At 45.9% G+C, this 19,007-nt stretch overlaps 1 protein-coding gene across 2 annotated transcripts; it reads right to left on the bottom strand.

Moving 5' to 3' along the window:
• Nucleotides 1–1,298: 1,298 nt before the first annotated feature.
• Nucleotides 1,299–18,683, bottom strand: srp54 (signal recognition particle 54). 2 transcript variants are annotated; one of them, XM_037763007.1, is made up of 17 exons: nt 18,461–18,683; nt 9,641–9,769; nt 9,012–9,109; nt 8,722–8,813; nt 8,560–8,644; nt 7,272–7,376; nt 7,103–7,169; nt 6,963–7,020; nt 6,704–6,854; nt 6,426–6,574; nt 6,227–6,327; nt 6,038–6,124; nt 4,099–4,172; nt 3,896–4,004; nt 3,219–3,389; nt 2,408–2,503; nt 1,299–1,583 (listed from the first exon to the last, which is right to left on the bottom strand). In XM_037763007.1, exons 3-17 carry the CDS (start codon nt 9,087–9,089, stop codon nt 1,492–1,494), a joined length of 1,515 nt encoding a protein of 504 aa, XP_037618935.1. In that variant the 5' UTR covers nt 9,090–9,109; nt 9,641–9,769; nt 18,461–18,683; the 3' UTR covers nt 1,299–1,491. The 2 variants fall into 2 exon arrangements, with proteins under 2 accessions (XP_037618935.1, XP_037618934.1); XM_037763006.1 differs by lacking the exons at nt 9,641–9,769; nt 18,461–18,683 and having other exon boundaries at nt 9,012–9,128.
• Nucleotides 18,684–19,007: the final 324 nt, after the last annotated feature.

Here is a 19,007-nt window from a genome sequence, read left to right as displayed (position 1 = left end):
ACAGAGGTTTCCCGTGTCTTGTGAAGTGACGGGGCTCCGCAGAGAGAAACGTTATCGTCTCCCACCAAAACTCCGGCGTCTCCCCCGTTCCCTCCGGCCGCGGTCGGGAGGCTGAGGCGGGAAAAGCCAACACTAGGATCAGCATTGATTCATGGAGAGACCTTGGTCTGGTCAGCTAACATTACTGCCAAGCAGCTGAAATATAGAGTGATATGGTGCTTTTAGCTGACGTGTGTCTCCTCACTGTGTTGAGCGATGCTCCTTCATGTCTATGTAGAGCGAGCACAAGCGCCAGCAACAGGACGCTGACTTTAGTTGACTTAACGGACACAGGTGAAGCTGTTAACAAGACATTATGGATTCTGACTAACAGTCCCTTTAAATATATAATAAATATTAAATATATAATAATAAATATTAAATATATAATAATAAAAATTAAATATATAATAATAAACATTAAATATATAATAATAAACATTAAATATATAATAATAAACATTAAATATATAATAATAAAAATTAAATATATAATAATAAACATTAAATATATAATAAACAGTCCCTTTAATAACTATCAAAAGGACAAAGAAATAAAAACACTGCAGGTTTAAAATGGAGAAATACAAATGTTTATTATATGACAAAAATACTGTCACTAACTAATGTTATCTTTATCTTCATCATCATCATCATCATCATCATCATGTGGCGTCTCCTCGTCCAATCAGGACGGACTCTCTGCTCTGTTTAAATCTTATACACAAACAACTTATACAGAATTAAATTAACGAACCAGCTGGTCCTCTTCCTCCTCTTCCTCCTCCTCCCCTCCTCCCCTCCTCCTCCTCCTCCTCCTCCTCCTTCTCATCACATATTTAAAGGAGCAGGCAGATGGAAACATGAGAAGAAGACGGAGAAGGAGGAGGAAAAGGAGGAGGAGGAAAAGAAGAAGACGGAGAAGGAGGAGAAGGAGGAGGAAAAGGAGGAGGAGGAAAAGAAGAAGACGGAGAAGGAGGAGAAGGAGGAGGAAAAGGAGGAGGAGGAAAAGAAGAAGACGGAGAAGGAGGAGAAGAAGGAGGAGAAGGAGGAGGAAAAGGAGAAGGAGGAGGAAAAGGAGGAGAAGGAGAAAAAGGAGGAGAAGGAGGAGGAAAAGGAGAAGGAGGAGGAAAAGGAGGAGAAGGAGAAAAAGGAGGAGAAGGAGGAGGAAAAGGAGGAGAAGGAGGAAAAGGAGGAGAAGGAGGAGGAAAAGGAGGAGAATGAGGAAAAGGAGGAGAAGGAGGAGAAGAAAAAGCTTCCTGCTCCTTTAAATCATTACTTTACATCTTCTGGTGTTTTTCTAAAAGCAGCAGACGACAGAACATCCTGCTGTCATTCTGTCTCATTACACTTCCTGTCTGTCTCTAAGCCCCGCCCCTCTCCACCTGTACCTCTCAGGAGGCGGAGCTTTAAGGTGAAGTTCTTGTTTTAAGGCAGCTGGTTGGTCGGCGGTCACATGTTGTTGAATCCCATCATGCCTTTCATGTTGCCAGCAGCTCCCTGCTGGAACTGACGCATCATCGACTGAAGGCCGGCCATCCCACCTAACGAGCAGAACACACCGTTAGAACCTTAATTAAGCTCCTTAATGAAGCTTGTTAATGATGAAGCTCGTTAATAATGAAGCTCGTTAATAATGAGGCTCGTTAATGATGAAGCTCGTTAATAATGAAGCTCGTTAATAATGAGGCTCGTTAATGATGAGGCTCGTTAATGATGAAGCTCGTTAATGATGAAGCTCGTTAATGATGAGGCTCGTTAATGATGAAGCTCGTTAATGATGAAGCTCGTTAATGATGAAGCTCGTTAATAATGAGGCTCGTTAATGATGAGGCTCGTTAATGATGAAGCTCGTTAATGATGAAGCTCGTTAATGATGAAGCTCGTTAATGATGAGGCTCGTTAATGATGAAGCTCGTTAATGATGAAGCTCGTTAATGATGAGGCTCGTTAATGATGAAGCTCGTTAATGATGAAGCTCGTTAATGATGAGGCTCGTTAATAATGAGGCTCGTTAATGATGAAGCTCGTTAATGATGAGGCTCGTTAATGATGAAGCTCGTTAATGATGAAGCTCGTTAATGATGAAGCTCGTTAATGATGAAGCTCGTTAATAATGAAGCTCGTTAATAATGAGGCTCGTTAATGATGAGGCTCGTTAATGATGAAGCTCGTTAATGATGAAGCTCGTTAATGATGAGGCTCGTTAATAATGAGGCTCGTTAATAATGGAGCTCGTTAATTCATCAGCTTTAAGACATCTGTCCGGCTCCATTTATTTATATTTTATATTATTAAACTTCCTGCTCTCAGTTAACAGGTAGACCTGGTAACAGGTAGACCAGGTAACAGGTAGACCATGCCTCACCCATGTGGTGCAGGACTCGGGGGTCCATCATTTTGGCCATCTGCTGGTTCAGTTTAGCCATCTGAGACGGGTTCACGTTCTTGGACATGTCTCCACCTGGAAGAAACAAAACACATCACACACCGGTTCAAACCCCGGACTAATCAGTCCCCCACCGTCCTCCACAGTCCCCCACCGTCCTCCACAGTCCCCCACCGTCCCACACAGTCCTCCACAGTCCCCCACCGTCCTCCACCGTCCCACACAGTCCTCCACAGTCCCCCACCGTCCTCCAAAGTCCCCCACCGTCCCACACAGTCCTCCACAGTCCCCCACCGTCCTCCAAAGTCCCCCACCTCCTCACAGTCCCCCACCGTCCTCCACAGTCCTCCACAATCCCCCAAAGTCCCCAACAGTCCTCCACCGTCCCCGAAAGTCCTCCACCGTCCTCCACCGTCCTCCGCAGTCCTCCACAGTCCCCCACCGTCCCACACAGTCCTCCACAGTCCCCCACCGTCCTCCACCGTCCCACACAGTCCTCCACAGTCCCCCACCGTCCTCCAAAGTCCCCCACCGTCCCACACAGTCCTCCACAGTCCCCCACCGTCCTCCAAAGTCCCCCACCTCCTCACAGTCCCCCACCGTCCTCCACAGTCCTCCACAATCCCCCAAAGTCCCCAACAGTCCTCCACCGTCCCCGAAAGTCCTCCACCGTCCTCCACCGTCCTCCACTGTCCCCCAAAGTCCCCCACCATCCCCCACCGTCCTCCACCATCCCCCACCATCCCCCACCGTCCTCCACCGTCCTCCACAGTCCCCCCTCTGTCTCTACCTTTAAAGAGTCCCTTGATGCCCCCCATCTTCTTGACCATCTGGGCGAACTTGGTGTACTGGGTCAGCAGCTCCTGGACGTCTCTGGTGGCGACTCCAGACCCCCGAGCGACTCTCTGGATCCTGTTGGGCTGCTTACTGAACAGCTTCGCTCCGTCTTTACTGTCCAGTTCTGAAGAGACAGACGGAGACCACTAGAACCAGTAGACCAGTTGAACCAGTAGAACCAGTAAAACCAGTAGACCACTAGAACCAGTAGACCAGTAGACCAGTTGAACCAGTAGAACCAGTAGAGCATCATCAGTACTTGGTACGGGTATGGGTTACCCTGGTCGTTCATGCTGAACCAGTAGAACCAGTAGAGTATTAGTATGCGTTACCCTGGTCGTTCATGCTGAACCAGTAGAACCAGTAGAACCAGTAGAGTATTAGTATGCGTTACCCTGGTCGTTCATGCTGAACCAGTAGAACCAGTAGAACCAGTAGAGTAATAGGATGTGTTACCCTGGTCGTTCATACTGAACCAGTAGAGTAATAGTATTAGTATGCGTTACCCTGGTCGTTCATACTGAACCAGTAGAACCAGTAGAACCAGTAGAGTATTAGTATGCGTTACCCTGGTCGTTCATGCTGAACCAGTAGAACCAGTAGAACCAGTAGAGTAATAGGATGTGTTACCCTGGTCATTCATGCTGTCCATGATGGTCATCAGCTTCTTCAGGCGGGCCATGGACTCCTGTTCATTTCCTTTACTCATGAAGTCTGTACCGAACCCTGGAATCATCCCCTGAACGCATCACGGAGAGAGACAGTCAGCACAGTGGACCACATTTACTAACCCTGACCCTGAACGCATCACGGAGAGACAGGTGAGTGTTTACCATGATCTGTCCGAAGGGTCCCATCTTCATGATGTTCTGGAACTGCTCGTACATGTCTCTGAGGGTGAACTGACCTGCAGGTCAAAGGTCACAGGTCAGCATCATACCATAATACACACTGTCTCAGGTGAGTAAAGGAAGTGAAGTGTCATCTCAGGTGAGTAAAGGAAGTGAAGCGTTGTCTCAGGTGAGTAAAGGATGTTAAGTGTCGTCTCAGGTGAGTAAAGGATGTGAAGTGTTGTCTCAGGTGAGTAAAGGATGTGAAGTGTTGTCTCAGGTGAGTAAAAGGATGTGAAGTGTTGTCTCAGGTGAGTAAAGAATGTGAATTGTCGTCTCAGGTGAGTAAAGGAAATGAAGTGTCGTCTCAGGTGAGTAAAGGATGTGAAGTGTTATTCTCAGGTGAGTAAAGGAAGTGAAGTGTCGTCTCAGGTGAGTAAAGGAAGTGAAGTGTCGTCTCAGGTGAGTAAAGGAAGTGAAGTGTCGACTCAGGTGAGTAAAGGAAGTGAAGAGTCGTCTCAGGTGAGTAAAGGATGTGAAGAGTCGTCTCAGGTGAGTAAAGGATGTGAAGAGTCATTTCAGGTGAGTAAAGGATGTGAAGAGTCGTCTCAGGTGAGTAAAGGGATGTCAAGTGTCGTCTCAGGTGAGTAAAGGAAGTGAAGTGTCATCTCAGGTGAGTAAAGGAAGTGAAGTGTTATTCTCAGGTGAGTAAAGGAAGTGAAGTGTCATCTCAGGTGAGTAAAGGAAGTGAAGTGTCATCTCAGGTGAGTAAAGGAAGTGAAGTGTTATTCTCAGGTGAGTAAAGGAAGTGAAGTGTCATCTCAGGTGAGTAAAGGAAGTGAAGTGTCGTCTCAGGTGAGTAAAGGATGTGAAGAGTCGTCTCAGGTGAGTAAAGGATGTGAAGAGTCATTTCAGGTGAGTAAAGGATGTGAAGAGTCGTCTCAGGTGAGTAAAGGGATGTTAAGTGTCGTCTCAGGTGAGTAAAGGAAGTGAAGTGTCATCTCAGGTGAGTAAAGGAAGTGAAGTGTTATTCTCAGGTGAGTAAAGGAAGTGAAGAGTCGTCTCAGGTGAGTAAAGGGATGTTAAGTGTTATTCTCAGGTGAGTAAAGGAAGTGAAGTGTTATTCTCAGGTGAGTAAAGGAAGTGAAGTGTCATCTCAGGTGAGTAAAGGAAGTGAAGTGTCATCTCAGGTGAGTAAAGGAAGTGAAGTGTCGTCTCAGGTGAGTAAAGGATGTGAAGTGTTGTCTCAGGTGAGTAAAAAGATGTGAAGTGTTGTCTCAGGTGAGTAAAGAATGTGAATTGTCGTCTCAGGTGAGTAAAGGAAGTGAAGTGTTGTCTCAGGTGAGTAAAGGATGTGAAGTGTTATTCTCAGGTGAGTAAAGGAAGTGAAGTGTCGTCTCAGGTGAGTAAAGGAAGTGAAGTGTTGTCTCAGGTGAGTAAAGGAAGTGAAGTATCGTCTCAGGTGAGTAAAGGAAGTGAAGTGTCGACTCAGGTGAGTAAAGGAAGTGAAGTGTTGTCTCAGGTGAGTAAAGGAAGTGAAGTGTCGTCTCAGGTGAGTAAAAAGATATTAAGTGCTGTCTCAGCTGAGTAAAGGAAGTGAAGTGTTGTCTCAGGTGAGTAAAGGTTATGAAGTGTCGTCTCAGGTGAGTAAAAAGATATGAAGTGTTGTCTCAGGTGAGTAAAGAAAGTGAAGTGTCGTCTCAGGTGAGTAAAGGATGTGTAGTGTTGTCTCAGGTGAGTAAAAGGATGTGAATTGTTGTTCTCAGGTGAGTAAAAGGATGTGAAGTGTTGTCTCAGGTGAGTAAAGGATGATAAGTGTTGTCTCAGGTGAGTAAAAGGATGTGAAGTGTTGTCTCAGGTGAGTAAAAGGATGTGAAGTGTGGTCTCAGGTGAGTAAAAGGATGTGAAGTGTCGACTCAGGTGAGTAAAGGATTTTTCTCACCGTGTTTCAGTTTGTCGATCAGCTCCTCGTTGTCATCCAGTTTCAGTTCGTTCACTCTGTCGATCAAACCCTCGATGTCTCCCATCCCTGACAGGAAGAGGAGGAGTTACTGAAGGTTTCCATGGAAACACTTAAGGCAACGTGGAGTTAATTAACGTTGTAGGAAAGTTGTAGGAACGTTGTAATCACCGAGCAGTTTGCTGATGAACGGCTGAGTCTTAAATGGCTCGAAGTCGTCGATGTGTTCTCCTGTTCCGATGAAGATGATGGGACTCCTGGTGGCCGCCACACTGACAGGAAACAGCAGAAGAAGAAGAAGGTCAGTGCTACCCTGACAGTAAACAGGGTCAGTGTGACATCACACAGTGCTGAGACATCATGGTCTTACGCGCTCAGAGCTCCTCCACCTTTGGCGTGCCCGTCCAGTTTGGTGACGATCACCGACGCCACGTCCACTTTGTCTTTGAAGGCCTTCGCCTGAGACTCACAGGCCTGACCGATTGACGCGTCCATCACGTACACGATGTTGTCTGGTTGCTATGGAAACACAGGTAGAGAGAAACATCTGAGACGGTCCCAGGTACCCACCACAGACCACGTGCTCGCGGTGGTGCGTTCACTGGCGTCCTGCTTCACTGGGTACTGGCGGTGCGTTCAGGTACTCACCACAGCGTTGGAGACTTGCAGCATCTCCTCAAACAGCGAGTCTTCCTGTTTGTGTCGTCCGCTCGTGTCCACGATGATGATCTCAAAGTTCTCTGCTTTGAACTTCTCGACGCCCTCGGCGGCGATCACCACCGGATCCATCTCTGTGTAACTGAACACAACGCACGGGTGAGACGCACGGCGCTAACGGGCAGCAGACGGTGGCTAACACAGCGCTAACAGGCAGAAGACGGCGGCGGGCGCCACCTGGCGGACTCACCTGCCGTAGAAAGGGATTCTGGCTTTGGTGGCGTTCTGTTTCAGCTGATCGAAGGCACCTGACGGACGAGAGGAGGAAACTGTTAATAAAAGACTGAAGAGTGAAGCGAGGCCACTGAGAGGAGTTGAAGTGTTGCTTACCAGCTCTGAAGGTGTCGGCACAGATCAGGCAGGTCTTCCAGCCTTTCCTCTGGTAGTAGTAGGCCAGCTGTGAGACAACAGACAGAGACAACAGACAGGAAAGTCAGTGAGACAACAGACAGAAAAGTCAGTGAGACAACAGACAGGTGTCTCAGGTGTGTGAGGTCACCTTCGAGCAGGTGGTAGTTTTCCCGCTGCCCTGCAGACCAACAAACATGATGACGTTGTTTTTTCCTTTCGTGGGAGTCCAGGCCTTCACACCGGGGTCCACCAGCTGGAGATACACACATTATACACACATTATACACACATTATACACACCACTGGAACACCAGCAGGTAGACATATTACACCACTGGAACATCAGCAGGTAGACATACTACACCACTGGAACATCAGCAGGTAGACATACTACACCACTGGAACACCAGCAGGTAGACATATTACACCACTGGAACATCAGCAGGTAGACGTACTACACCACTGGAACATCAGCAGGTAGACATACTACACCACTGGAACATCAGCAGGTAGACATACTACACCACTGGAACACCAGCAGGTAGACATATTACACCACTGGAACATCAGCAGGTAGACGTACTACACCACTGGAACATCAGCAGGTAGACATACTACACCACTGGAACACCAGCAGGTAGACGTACTACACCACTGGAACACCAGCAGGTAGACGTACTACACCACTGGAACACCAGCAGGTAGACGTACTACACCACTGGAACACCAGCAGGTAGACATACTACACCACTGGAACACCAGCAGGTAGACATACTACACCACTGGAACACCAGCAGGTAGACGTACTACACCACTGGAACACCAGCAGGTAGACGTACTACACCACTGGAACACCAGCAGGTAGACGTACTACACCACTGGAACACCAGCAGGAAGACGTACTACACAACTGGAACACCAGCAGGTAGACATACTACACCACTGGAACACCAGCAGGTAGACGTACTACACCACTGGAACACCAGCAGGTAGACGTACTACACCACTGGAACACCAGCAGGTAGACGTACTACACCACTGGAACACCAGCAGGTAGACGTACTACACCACTGGAACATCAGCAGGTAGACGTACTACACCACTGGAACACCAGCGGGTAGACGTACTACACCACTGGAACACCAGCAGGTAGACGTACTACACCACTGGAACATCAGCAGGTAGACGTACTACACCACCACTTAGACGACAAGCTAACCGTTAGCTAAACCTGGTTAGCCACATCCTCAGATTAGCGTAGATTACGTTCCATGAATCTGGACTAACCCTAACCTCTATAGCTAACGTATCGCTGCATGTTGCAGAATGACTATCAGTCTATCAGGAGGTTCAGGACCTTCTGTCTGAGTCCGTCTCCAGGTTGACCAACCAACTGGCAACCACTAGTGGTGAAGGGAAGGGCCTGATGGTCTGACCTTGACGAGCTCCTTGAACACGGCGTGCTGGATCATCCTCCTCTTGTTCAGACCTGAAGCCATCTCCTCCAGATCTATGGCAGCCCTGCAGAGAGCACACAGTTCAACCACTGGACCAGGTTTAGATCCTGGATCAGGACTCCTAGGGGGGTTGATACTCACTTGACGTTCTCTCTCAGCTGTTTGACCAGTTTGATGTTGACGTCGGCCTCCAGCAGAGCAGCACACACCTCCTTCAGCATGGCGTTCAGCACCTGGAACACAGACAGCCGGATCAGGTCTGAGGACCCAGGTCCTCTGGACTAAGACCAGGTCCTCTGGACTAAGACCAGGTCCTCGGAAGAGGCCTCTGATCCACGTGGACTCAGCAGGACCAGATCAGATGAAGCTTACTGATTATCTACATTAATAAACAACATGAAGAAGACGTGGTCCCGGTGGCGTCCCGTTACCTCTTCATTGATGATGGTGGCGTTGCTGAGGGACCTCAGCGCCGAGGTGATCTTCCTCCCCAGGTCGGCTAACACCATGATGGCGGTCCCAACGAATCCTGAAACACACATGATGTCACATGAAGGACTGCCACTGATTGGACAGCTTCAGTGATGTCACATGAAGGACTGACACTGATTGGACAGCTTCAGTGATGTCACATGAAGGACTGACACTGATTGGACAGCTCTAGTGATGTCACATGAAGGACTGCCACTGATTGGACAGCTTCAGTGATGTCACATGAAGGACTGACACTGATTGGACAGCTTCAGTGATGTCACATGAAGGACTGACACTGATTGGACAGCTTCAGTGATGTCACATGAAGGACTGACACTGATTGGACAGCTCTAGTGATGTCACATGAAGGACTGACACTGATTGGACAGCTTCAGTGATGTCACATGAAGGACTGACACTGATTGGACAGCTCTAGTGATGTCACATGAAGGACTGCCACTGATTGGACAGCTTCAGTGATGTCACCCTGCATCCTGGGTTACATGGACCCTCAGAGACCAGATCAGGTCCACCAGGTTATGACATCATTCACACCTCTAATCAACAACAGGATGTGAACTCTTACCGTGTGTGTGTTAAAACAGTGTGTGTGTGTGTGTGTGTGTGTGGGGAGGGGAACCCCCCTACTGAGCGCGCTCAGTGAGTCAGCAGGTCAGCTGACAGGTGGAGGTCGCAGCACACAGCCACTCACTTCCTGTACAGAGGAGAGAAGAAGAAACGTCAACAAATCAACAAGCTCTACAGTCACAGAGGTCTTTGAACACAACACGACACGTTTAGGGACACGACGAGTGATCGGGTCAACCTCTGCTCCCTGCAGGTAACTATGGCAACGGGACTGATGCTTCAGGTAAACGATGGCGACCGTTGTTGTCTGTAGCGCGCTGCTTCCTGAGACGTGGCGTGAATTTAAAATGAAGAATTAGCTTCTGCTGTCGGAGATTAATTTGTTGCCGACTTTTACATAACTGCACGGCACGGCTCGGCACGGCACGGGTACAGTACCTAGTACTGAACCTAGTACCACCTCAGTACAGGTTCCCAGCAAGCTGAGCCGACATTAGAAGGCGGAGCGAAAACACTGCCGACCACTGACTGGTCAAAGAGAAGCGTCCATCCTTCCACAAAGCCGCCATCTTTAAACAGCCAAACCGCTGTCAGTAACAAGCGACCGTGCCGCCGTTGACCTTGGTTGGCGATGAAAGGATCCAGCGAGGGAACAAACTGCGTTTGTGTCACGTTGAAGATGTCACGGCAGCGTTGCTATGACGACCAGCTCTCTGCAGCTGGTACCGGCGGTGATATGAGCCATTAAAACCATCTACACACGTGGACAAAATTGTTGGTACCCTTCCGTTAAAGAAAGAAAAACCCACAATGGTCACTGAAATAACTTGAAACTGACAAAAGTAATAATAAATAAAAATTCACTGAAAATTAACTAATGAAAATCAGATATTGTTTTTGAATTGTGGTTCAACAGAATCATTTTAAAAAACAAACTAATGAAACTGGCCTGGACAAAAATGATGGTAGCCCTAGAAAAGATGTAAAATAATGTGGCCATAGGGACATGTTAAACTAAGGTGTGTCCTGTAATTAGCATCACAGGTATCTTCAAACTTGTAATCAGTCAGTCTGCCTATTTAAAGGGTGAAAAGTAGTCACTGTGCTGTTTGGTGGTTTCATTAGTTAATTTTCAGTGAATTTTTATTTATTATTACTTTTGTCAGTTTCAAGTTATTTCAGTGACCATTGTGGGGTTTTCTTTCTTTAACGGAAGGGTACCAACAACTTTGCCCACGTGTGTAAATGACATCATGGTTTCATTCAGGATCATCAGTTCCCATCATGCTTTGGGGGATATATACAGGAAGTATAATGTCACCATGGGTTCAGTGAGCTCGCTGTGAGCTCATCATAGTTTCCAAGTAACCAAATCGAACTGGTCTGAGGTCAGCTGCTGGATGAACAGACTACCGTCACTGTCTCTGAATACTGGACGTTTACTGTGATGACGTCATCACCTCTGAAGTCACCTTCTCTGACGTCACAATCTCTGACGTCAGAGAAGGTGACTTCAGAAATGATGACGTCAGAGATGGTGACGTCAGAGAAGGTGACGTATGAGATGATGACGTCAGAGATGATGACATCAGAGATGGTGACTTCAGAGATGATGACGTCAGAGATGATGACGTCAGAGATGGTGACTTCAGAGATGGTGACGTCAGAGATGATGACGTCAGAGATGATGACGTCAGAGATGGTGACGTCAGAGATGATGACATCAGAGATGGTGACGTCAGAGAAGGTGACGTCAGAGATGATGACATCAGAGATGGTGACTTCAGAGATGATGACATCAGAGATGATGACGTCAGAGATGGTGACGTCAGAGATGATGACATCAGAGATGGTGACGTCAGAGAAGGTGACGTCAGAGATGATGACGTCAGAGATGATGACATCAGAGATGGTGACTTCAGAGATGGTGACGTCAGAGATGATGACGTCAGAGATGGTGACGTCAGAGATGATGTCAGAGATGATGACATCAGAGATGGTGACGTCAGAGAAGGTGACGTCAGAGAAGGTGACGTCAGAGATGACGTCAGAGAAGGTGACTTCAGAGATGATGACGTCAGAGATGATGACATCAGAGATGATGACATCAGAGATGGTGACGTCAGAGAAGGTGACTTCAGAGATGATGACGTCAGAGAAGGTGACTTCAGAGATGATGACGTCAGAGATGATGACGTCAGAGATGATGACATCAGAGATGGTGACTTCAGAGATGGTGACGTCAGAGATGATGACGTCAGAGATGGTGACGTCAGAGATGATGTCAGAGATGATGACATCAGAGATGGTGACGTCAGAGAAGGTGACGTCAGAGAAGGTGACGTCAGAGATGACGTCAGAGAAGGTGACTTCAGAGATGATGACGTCAGAGATGATGACATCAGAGATGATGACATCAGAGATGGTGACGTCAGAGAAGGTGACTTCAGAGATGATGACGTCAGAGAAGGTGACTTCAGAGATGATGACGTCAGAGATGATGACGTCAGAGAAGGTGACTTCAGAGATGATGACGTCAGAGATGATGACATCAGAGAAGGTGACTTCAGAGATGGTGACGTCAGAGATGATGACATCAGAGAAGGTGACTTCAGAGATGATGACGTCAGAGATGATGACATCAGAGAAGGTGACTTCAGAGATGGTGACGTCAGAGATGATGACATCAGAGATGGTGACGTCAGAGATGATGACATCAGAGATGGTGACGTCAGAGATGATGACATCAGAGATGGTGACTTCAGAGATGGTGACGTCAGAGATGATGACATCAGAGATGGTGACGTCAGAGATGATGACATCAGAGATGGTGACGTCAGAGATGATGACATCAGAGAAGGTGACTTCAGAGATGATGACGTCAGAGATGATGACGTCAGAGATGGTGACGTCAGAGATGATGACACCAGAGATGGTGACGTCAGAGATGATGACATCAGAGATGGTGACGTCAGAGATGATGACATCAGAGAAGGTGACTTCAGAGATGATGACGTCAGAGATGATGACGTCAGAGATGATGACATCAGAGATGGTGACGTCAGAGAAGGTGACTTCAGAGATGATGACGTCAGAGAAGGTGACTTCAGAGATGATGACGTCAGAGATGATGACATCAGAGAAGGTGACATCAGAGAAGGTGACATCAGAGATGGTGACGTCAGAGAAGGTGACTTCAGAGATGATGACGTCAGAGATGATGATATCAGAGATGGTGACATCAGAGAAGGTGACTTCAGAGATGATGACGTCAGAGAAGGTGACTTCAGAGATGATGACGTCATTCTGAATGATGTCAACATGTGTTTCATGTTTCACTGAGTGATGAAGAGGAGGAGGAAGAGTTTCACTCCTCCTGCAGGATCTCAGTTTGAAACTTTAATGTATTTCACTGTGTACTTTTACTCTGTGTGTTTGTGCTCTGTGTACTTTTACTCTGTATGTGTACTCTGTGTATGTGGCTGTGCTACATCAGTGGCTGTGTGTTGGTGAGGTCAGCTGACAGGAGGCGTCCATAGGTGGTTCTCATTTCAGCATTTTTCGCCTCCTCTTCTCCTCGCTCCTCCGGCTGTGACCCGGAAATCGATCTCAGTCCTCCATCTTGAAGGACGTCCCAATTCATAAAATGTGCATCGAGGAGCGAGGAGCGAGGAGCGAGGAGGCTTGCTGGAGGAGCCATGAGCAAGGATACACCAGTGTATCCTCCAGTGTCTCCTCCACGGATGTTTTTTACCGACCGACACGCCCCCTTATTGGATATCAGTTATTGATTGGATGCTGCTGCTGATCGGTTTGATCCGATACATCAACATCACTGGAGTTTTATACCGGAGTGAAGACAGATCACAGATTAAACGATTTATAGTTTAGTTGTCTTCTGATTCACCATCTAGTTATAATCTGTGTTAACTGTAGGAGTGAACAGCAGACGGAGCATGTTGATGGTGAAGTGATCCAGCAGCAGAAGAACCTGCAGGAGCTCTGCTTCACACACCGTCACTGAAGGAGTCTGACACTGAAGGAGTCTGACACTGAAGGAGTCTGACACTGAGAGGGGTTTATAAAAACCTGACAACGAACAGATTTAAAATAACTTTTTTCATTTATTAGAAAGAGTTTTCTTTTGATCATCTGTTTTTTCCCCTCATTAACTTTTATTAAGGATCCAGTTAAAGTCAGAGAGAGAAAGATAGTTTGTCTTTTACACCTTTTACATCATTTATCCTCATTTCCATTCAGTCACATGAGGCTGATAATTCCTGAGCGTCGGGTTTGATATGAGTTACATCATTTACATTTTCCCTGAAACATTCAACCTAATAAATAACTATCAATAACTACAAATGCTAATAATGAATACATAATATAAAGATATTGTGCCAGTAGAGATGGTTCCTGGTCCTCTAAGCAGGACTCAGTCCACAGTAGAGATGGTTCCTGGTCCTCTAAGCAGGACTCAGTCCACAGTAGAGATGGTTCCTGGTCCTCTAAGCAGGACTCAGTCCACAGTAGAGATGGTTCCTGGTCCTCTAAGCAGGACTCAGTCCACAGTAGAGATACAGACTGCAGCTGTTATTCATGTGCAGGTGATTGTTAAACAGGTAACAGGCTACAGAGAGAAAACACTGCTACTCTACCACTGATAACTGTTTCTTTATTAGAATTAGATCAGTTCAGACATACAACAGCTGTTGAAGCCGACTGACAGCTGATCCAGATGTGATCAGCTGCTGCTGTCATCAGTTATGGACGTCGCTTCACGTGACGCTTCAGAGGAAACGACGTCTCATGTCTCTAAAAACATATTTCCTCGTTTCCTCTCTCCTCGAGTCTTTTCCTCGCCTCCTCCGCTCGCATCTCCCGTGGGCGGGACTAAGACGCGAGGAGAGGAGTCGAGGAGAGGAGTCAAGCCGTATAAAAGCACAAATGGGAAAGACCCCATGTTTCTTTGGTTTATTATTATTATTATTATGGATTATAGAAACAATGATTTGAACAATCATTTCTGCAGTAGAATCACTGGTGATGATTTTCTGTTGGTTTTTATTATATTTACATGATTCATGGAAAATATAAAGATTAGTTTCAGATATCGAGAAGATAAGCAGTACACACACATACTGTACACAGTACACACACATACTGTACACACACACTGTACACAGTACACACACATACTGTACACACAGTACACACACATACTGTACACACACACTGTACACAGTACACACACATACTGTACACACAATATATAGTATATATATACTGTATATATAGTATATATACAGTATATATATACTATATATATACACATATATATATATATACACATATACATATATATATACACATATACATATATATATACACATATATATATACATATATATATACATACATATATATACATATATATACATACATATATATATACATATATATATATATATACATATATATACTGTATATATACTGTATATATATATATACACTGTATATATATATGTATATATATATACTGTATATATACTGTATATATATATATATATATACACTGGAAAAACAAAGTTTGGAAACTTGTGTTTGGTGGATTATGTCTCTGTTGTTCCAATGCTAATGGTGATGCTAATGCTAATGGTCATTGTATTTTACATGGTTGAAAGCCTGGTTATTTACCTTCACAATGATGTCACACTTATAAGGATCATGTATTTGTGGGATGAGCAGCACAGCTGATGATGTGGGGAGCGCCGTAGAACAATGTTCCAAAATGCTCCTTCAATGGTAAACAGTGTATTCTCATAAGGCTACCAGGAAGCCTGCAATGACTGCCCTTCACCATCAGGCCCGTTGGCGCTGGTGTCTCCAACACAGACAATGGAACCTGAACATGTGGGGGAATGTCATGTTCAGTGATGAGTCCAGGTTCTGTCTGCCAAAGTTGGATGGCAGGTCAAAGTATGGAGACGACGTGGAGAACGCTATGCTGATTGTTGAACCGATGGAGTAACAGCTTCTGGTGGGGGCAGTGTCATGGTGTGGGGGGGCAGGGGGGCATCTCCCTCACTGGTAAAACAAGGCTTGTCATCATTGAAGGCCATCTCAATGCAGGGAGATATCAGGATGAGATTCTGCAGCCAGTGGTGATCCCATATCTCCACAATCTGGCACCTAACTTCATCCTCCAAGAAACAACCCCCCCCCACAGAGCCAGGGTTATCACAGACTACCTCCACAATGTGGGAGGAGAGAGAATGGAACGGCCTGCCAAGAGTCCACACCTCAACCCAATTCAACACTTGTGGGATCAGCTTGGGCGTGCTGTACGTGTTAGAGTGACCAACACAACCACGCTGGCTGACCTGCAACCAATCCTGGTTGAGGAATGGAACGCCATCCCACAGCAACGTGTGACCAGGTTGGTGACCAGCATGAGGAGGAGGTGCCAGGCTGTTGTGGCTGCGTATGGATCTTCCACCGCTACTGAGGCTCCTGACGGTGGATTCAATCAATCAATATGTCTTGTTTGTTCCTTGTTACTGATAGAGACTTCAATCATCCACCAAACAACTCACAACAAGAGTCAACACCAACAGGAGAATACACTGTTTACCATTGAAGGAGCATTTTGGCAAATTTTTCTTGGGCGCTCCCCACATCATCAGCTGTGCTGCTCATCCCACAAATACATGATCCTTACAAGTGTGACATCATTGTGAAGGTAAATAACCAGGCTTTCAACCATGTAGAATACAATGACCATTAGCATTAGCATCACCATTAGCATTGATACAACAGAGACATAATCCACCAAACACAAGTTTCCAAACTTTGTTTTTCCAGTTTATATATATATATATACTGTATATATACTGTGTATATATATATATATATATATATAAAATCAGTCTGCCTGATGAAACTAGTTATTGATCTCAGATAGTTGACAGATGTAGCCAGATGTTTAGTTTCAGTCGTTTAAAACACAATCCTGTTTGTCAGTTTGTCATCAGATCAATACTCCCCCTGATCGATCATTCTATCAGTTTATCAGCGGTAAACCACCAACATGACAGCTGTTTACATCTCAGTGCTAACATTAGCAGTTAGCAGGTAGCTGTGTGTTAGCTGTGTGTTAGCAGTTAGCTGTGTGTTAGCTGTTAGCTGTGTGTTAGCTGTTAGCTGTGTGTTAGCTGTGTGTTAGCAGTTAGCTGTGTGTTAGCAGTTAGCTGTGTGTTAGCAGTTAGCTGTGTGTTAGCTGTGTGTTAGCAGTTAGCTGTGTGTTAGCAGTTAGCTGTGTGTTAGCTGTGTGTTAGCAGTTAGCTGTGTGTTAGCTGTGTGTTAGCAGTTAGCTGTGTGTTAGCTGTTAGCTGTGTGTTAGCTGTTAGCTGTGTGTTAGCTGTGTGTTAGCTGTTAGCTGTGTGTTAGCAGTTAGCTGTGTGTTAGCAGTTAGCTGTGTGTTAGCTGTTAGCTGTGTGTTAGCTGTTAGCTGTGTGTTAGCTGTGTGTTAGCAGTTAGCTGTGTGTTAGCAGTTAGCTGTGTATTAGCTGTTAGCTGTGTGTTAGCAGTTAGCTATGTGTTAGCTGTGTGTTAGCTGTGTGTTAGCAGTTAGCTGTGTGTTAGCTGTGTGTTAGCTGTGTGTTAGCTGTGTGTTAGCAGTTAGCTGTGTATTAGCTGTGTGTTAGCAGTTAGCTGTGTGTTAGCTGTGTGTTAGCAGTTAGCTGTGTGTTAGCTGTTAGCTGTGTGTTAGCAGTTAGCTGTGTGTTAGCAGTTAGCTGTGTGTTAGCAGTAAGCTGTGTGTTAGCTGTGTGTTAGCTGTGTGTTAGCTGTTAGCTGTGTGTTAGCAGTTAGCTGTGTGTTAGCTGTGTGTTAGCAGTTAGCTGTGTGTTAGCTGTTAGCTGTGTGTTAGCTGTGTGTTAGCTGTTAGCTGTGTGTTAGCAGTTAGCTGTGTGTTAGCAGTTAGCTGTGTGTTAGCTCTTAGCTGTGTGTTAGCTGTGTGTTAGCTGTGTGTTAGCTGTGTGTTAGCAGTTAGCTGTGTGTTAGCAGTTAGCTGTGTGTTAGCTGTTAGCTGTGTGTTAGCTGTTAGCTGTGTGTTAGCAGTTAGCTGTGTGTTAGCTGTGTGTTAGCAGTTAGCTGTGTGTTAGCTCTTAGCTGTGTGTTAGCTCTTAGCTGTGTGTTAGCTGTGTGTTAGCTGTGTGTTAGCTGTGTGTTAGCAGTTAGCTGTGTGTTAGCAGTTAGCTGTGTGTTAGCTGTTAGCTGTGTGTTAGCTGTTAGCTGTGTGTTAGCAGTTAGCTGTGTGTTAGCTGTGTGTTAGCAGTTAGCTGTGTGTTAGCTGTGTGTTAGCTGTGTGTTAGCTCTTAGCTGTGTGTTAGCTCTTAGCTGTGTGTTAGCTGTTAGCTGTGTGTTAGCTGTTAGCTGTGTGTTAGCAGTTAGCTGTGTGTTAGCTGTGTGTTAGCAGTTAGCTGTGTGTTAGCTGTGTGTTAGCTGTTAGCTGTGTGTTAGCAGTTAGCTGTGTGTTAGCTGTGTTAGCTGTTAGCTGTGTGTTAGCAGTTAGCTGTGTGTTAGCAGTTAGCTGTGTGTTAGCTGTGTGTTAGCAGTTAGCTGTGTGTTAGCTCTTAGCTGTGTGTTAGCTGTTAGCTGTTAGCAGTTAGCTGTAATATCGGTGTGTTAGCAGTTAGCTGTAATATCGGTGTGTTAGCTGTTAGCTGTAGTATCGGTGTGTTAGCAGTCTGTCGGACCCGGTACCGTGTGAGGAGCAGAAACACGGTCCATTAAAGAAGAATCGGTAGGGACTCACCGTGTCGGGGTGGTGGTGTGGTGGTGGGGTGGTGTCGGGGTGGTAGTGGTATGGTAGCGGGGTGGTGGTGATGTGATATTGATCAGAGAGCAGCAGAGCCAGAACCAGAACTATCCAGAGAGACGTCATCTAATCACCATGACCCGGAAACACTAACAGCGAGCTTCCGCTTCCGCTTCCGCTTCTATGGATTGAGCAGACTAGACAACCTGAACCAGAACCAGAACCTGGACCAGAACCTGGACCAGAACCCAGAACCCTGAAGGTGGAGAAAGGTTTGATCTTTAATCTAAACGTCTCTTAACGGTCACACCTGAGTTCCCGTCACCTGTCTGATGGTTGGTGCTTTAACGCCAACCGGAAGGTTGTTTTTTTTCTTCTTAATTTAATTTTAATTCTCGTGAAGATCCACATCCACATTCATAAACTGTAATAAACTGTAATAAACTGTAATAAACTGTAAATTCACCAACAAAAAGCCTAATTTCTTTGTATTTATGAAAGAAATGGAATTATATCTGTCAACAATTTCTTCCTCACAAAACCA

Source organism: Sebastes umbrosus, unplaced genomic scaffold, assembly GCF_015220745.1.
Source record: "Sebastes umbrosus isolate fSebUmb1 unplaced genomic scaffold, fSebUmb1.pri scaffold_134_arrow_ctg1, whole genome shotgun sequence".
Taxonomy (NCBI): domain Eukaryota; kingdom Metazoa; phylum Chordata; class Actinopteri; order Perciformes; family Sebastidae; genus Sebastes; species Sebastes umbrosus.
The sequence above is the reverse complement of the archived record's forward strand: the minus strand, read 5'-3'. Positions and strand labels throughout refer to the sequence as shown.

Excerpts from the sequence above, each read along its gene's own strand:
- srp54 (XM_037763006.1), bottom strand. The coding sequence starts at position 9,122 with ATGTGTGTTTCAGGATTCGTTGGGACCGCCATCATGGTGTTAGCCGAC. Across the intron at positions 4,173-6,037 it reads GATCGACAAACTGAAACACG|GTCAGTTCACCCTCAGAGAC; the intron begins GTGAGAAAAATC and ends TTTGACCTGCAG. Across the intron at positions 3,390-3,895 it reads GGACAGCATGAATGACCAGG|AACTGGACAGTAAAGACGGA; the intron begins GTAACACATCCT and ends CTGTCTCTTCAG.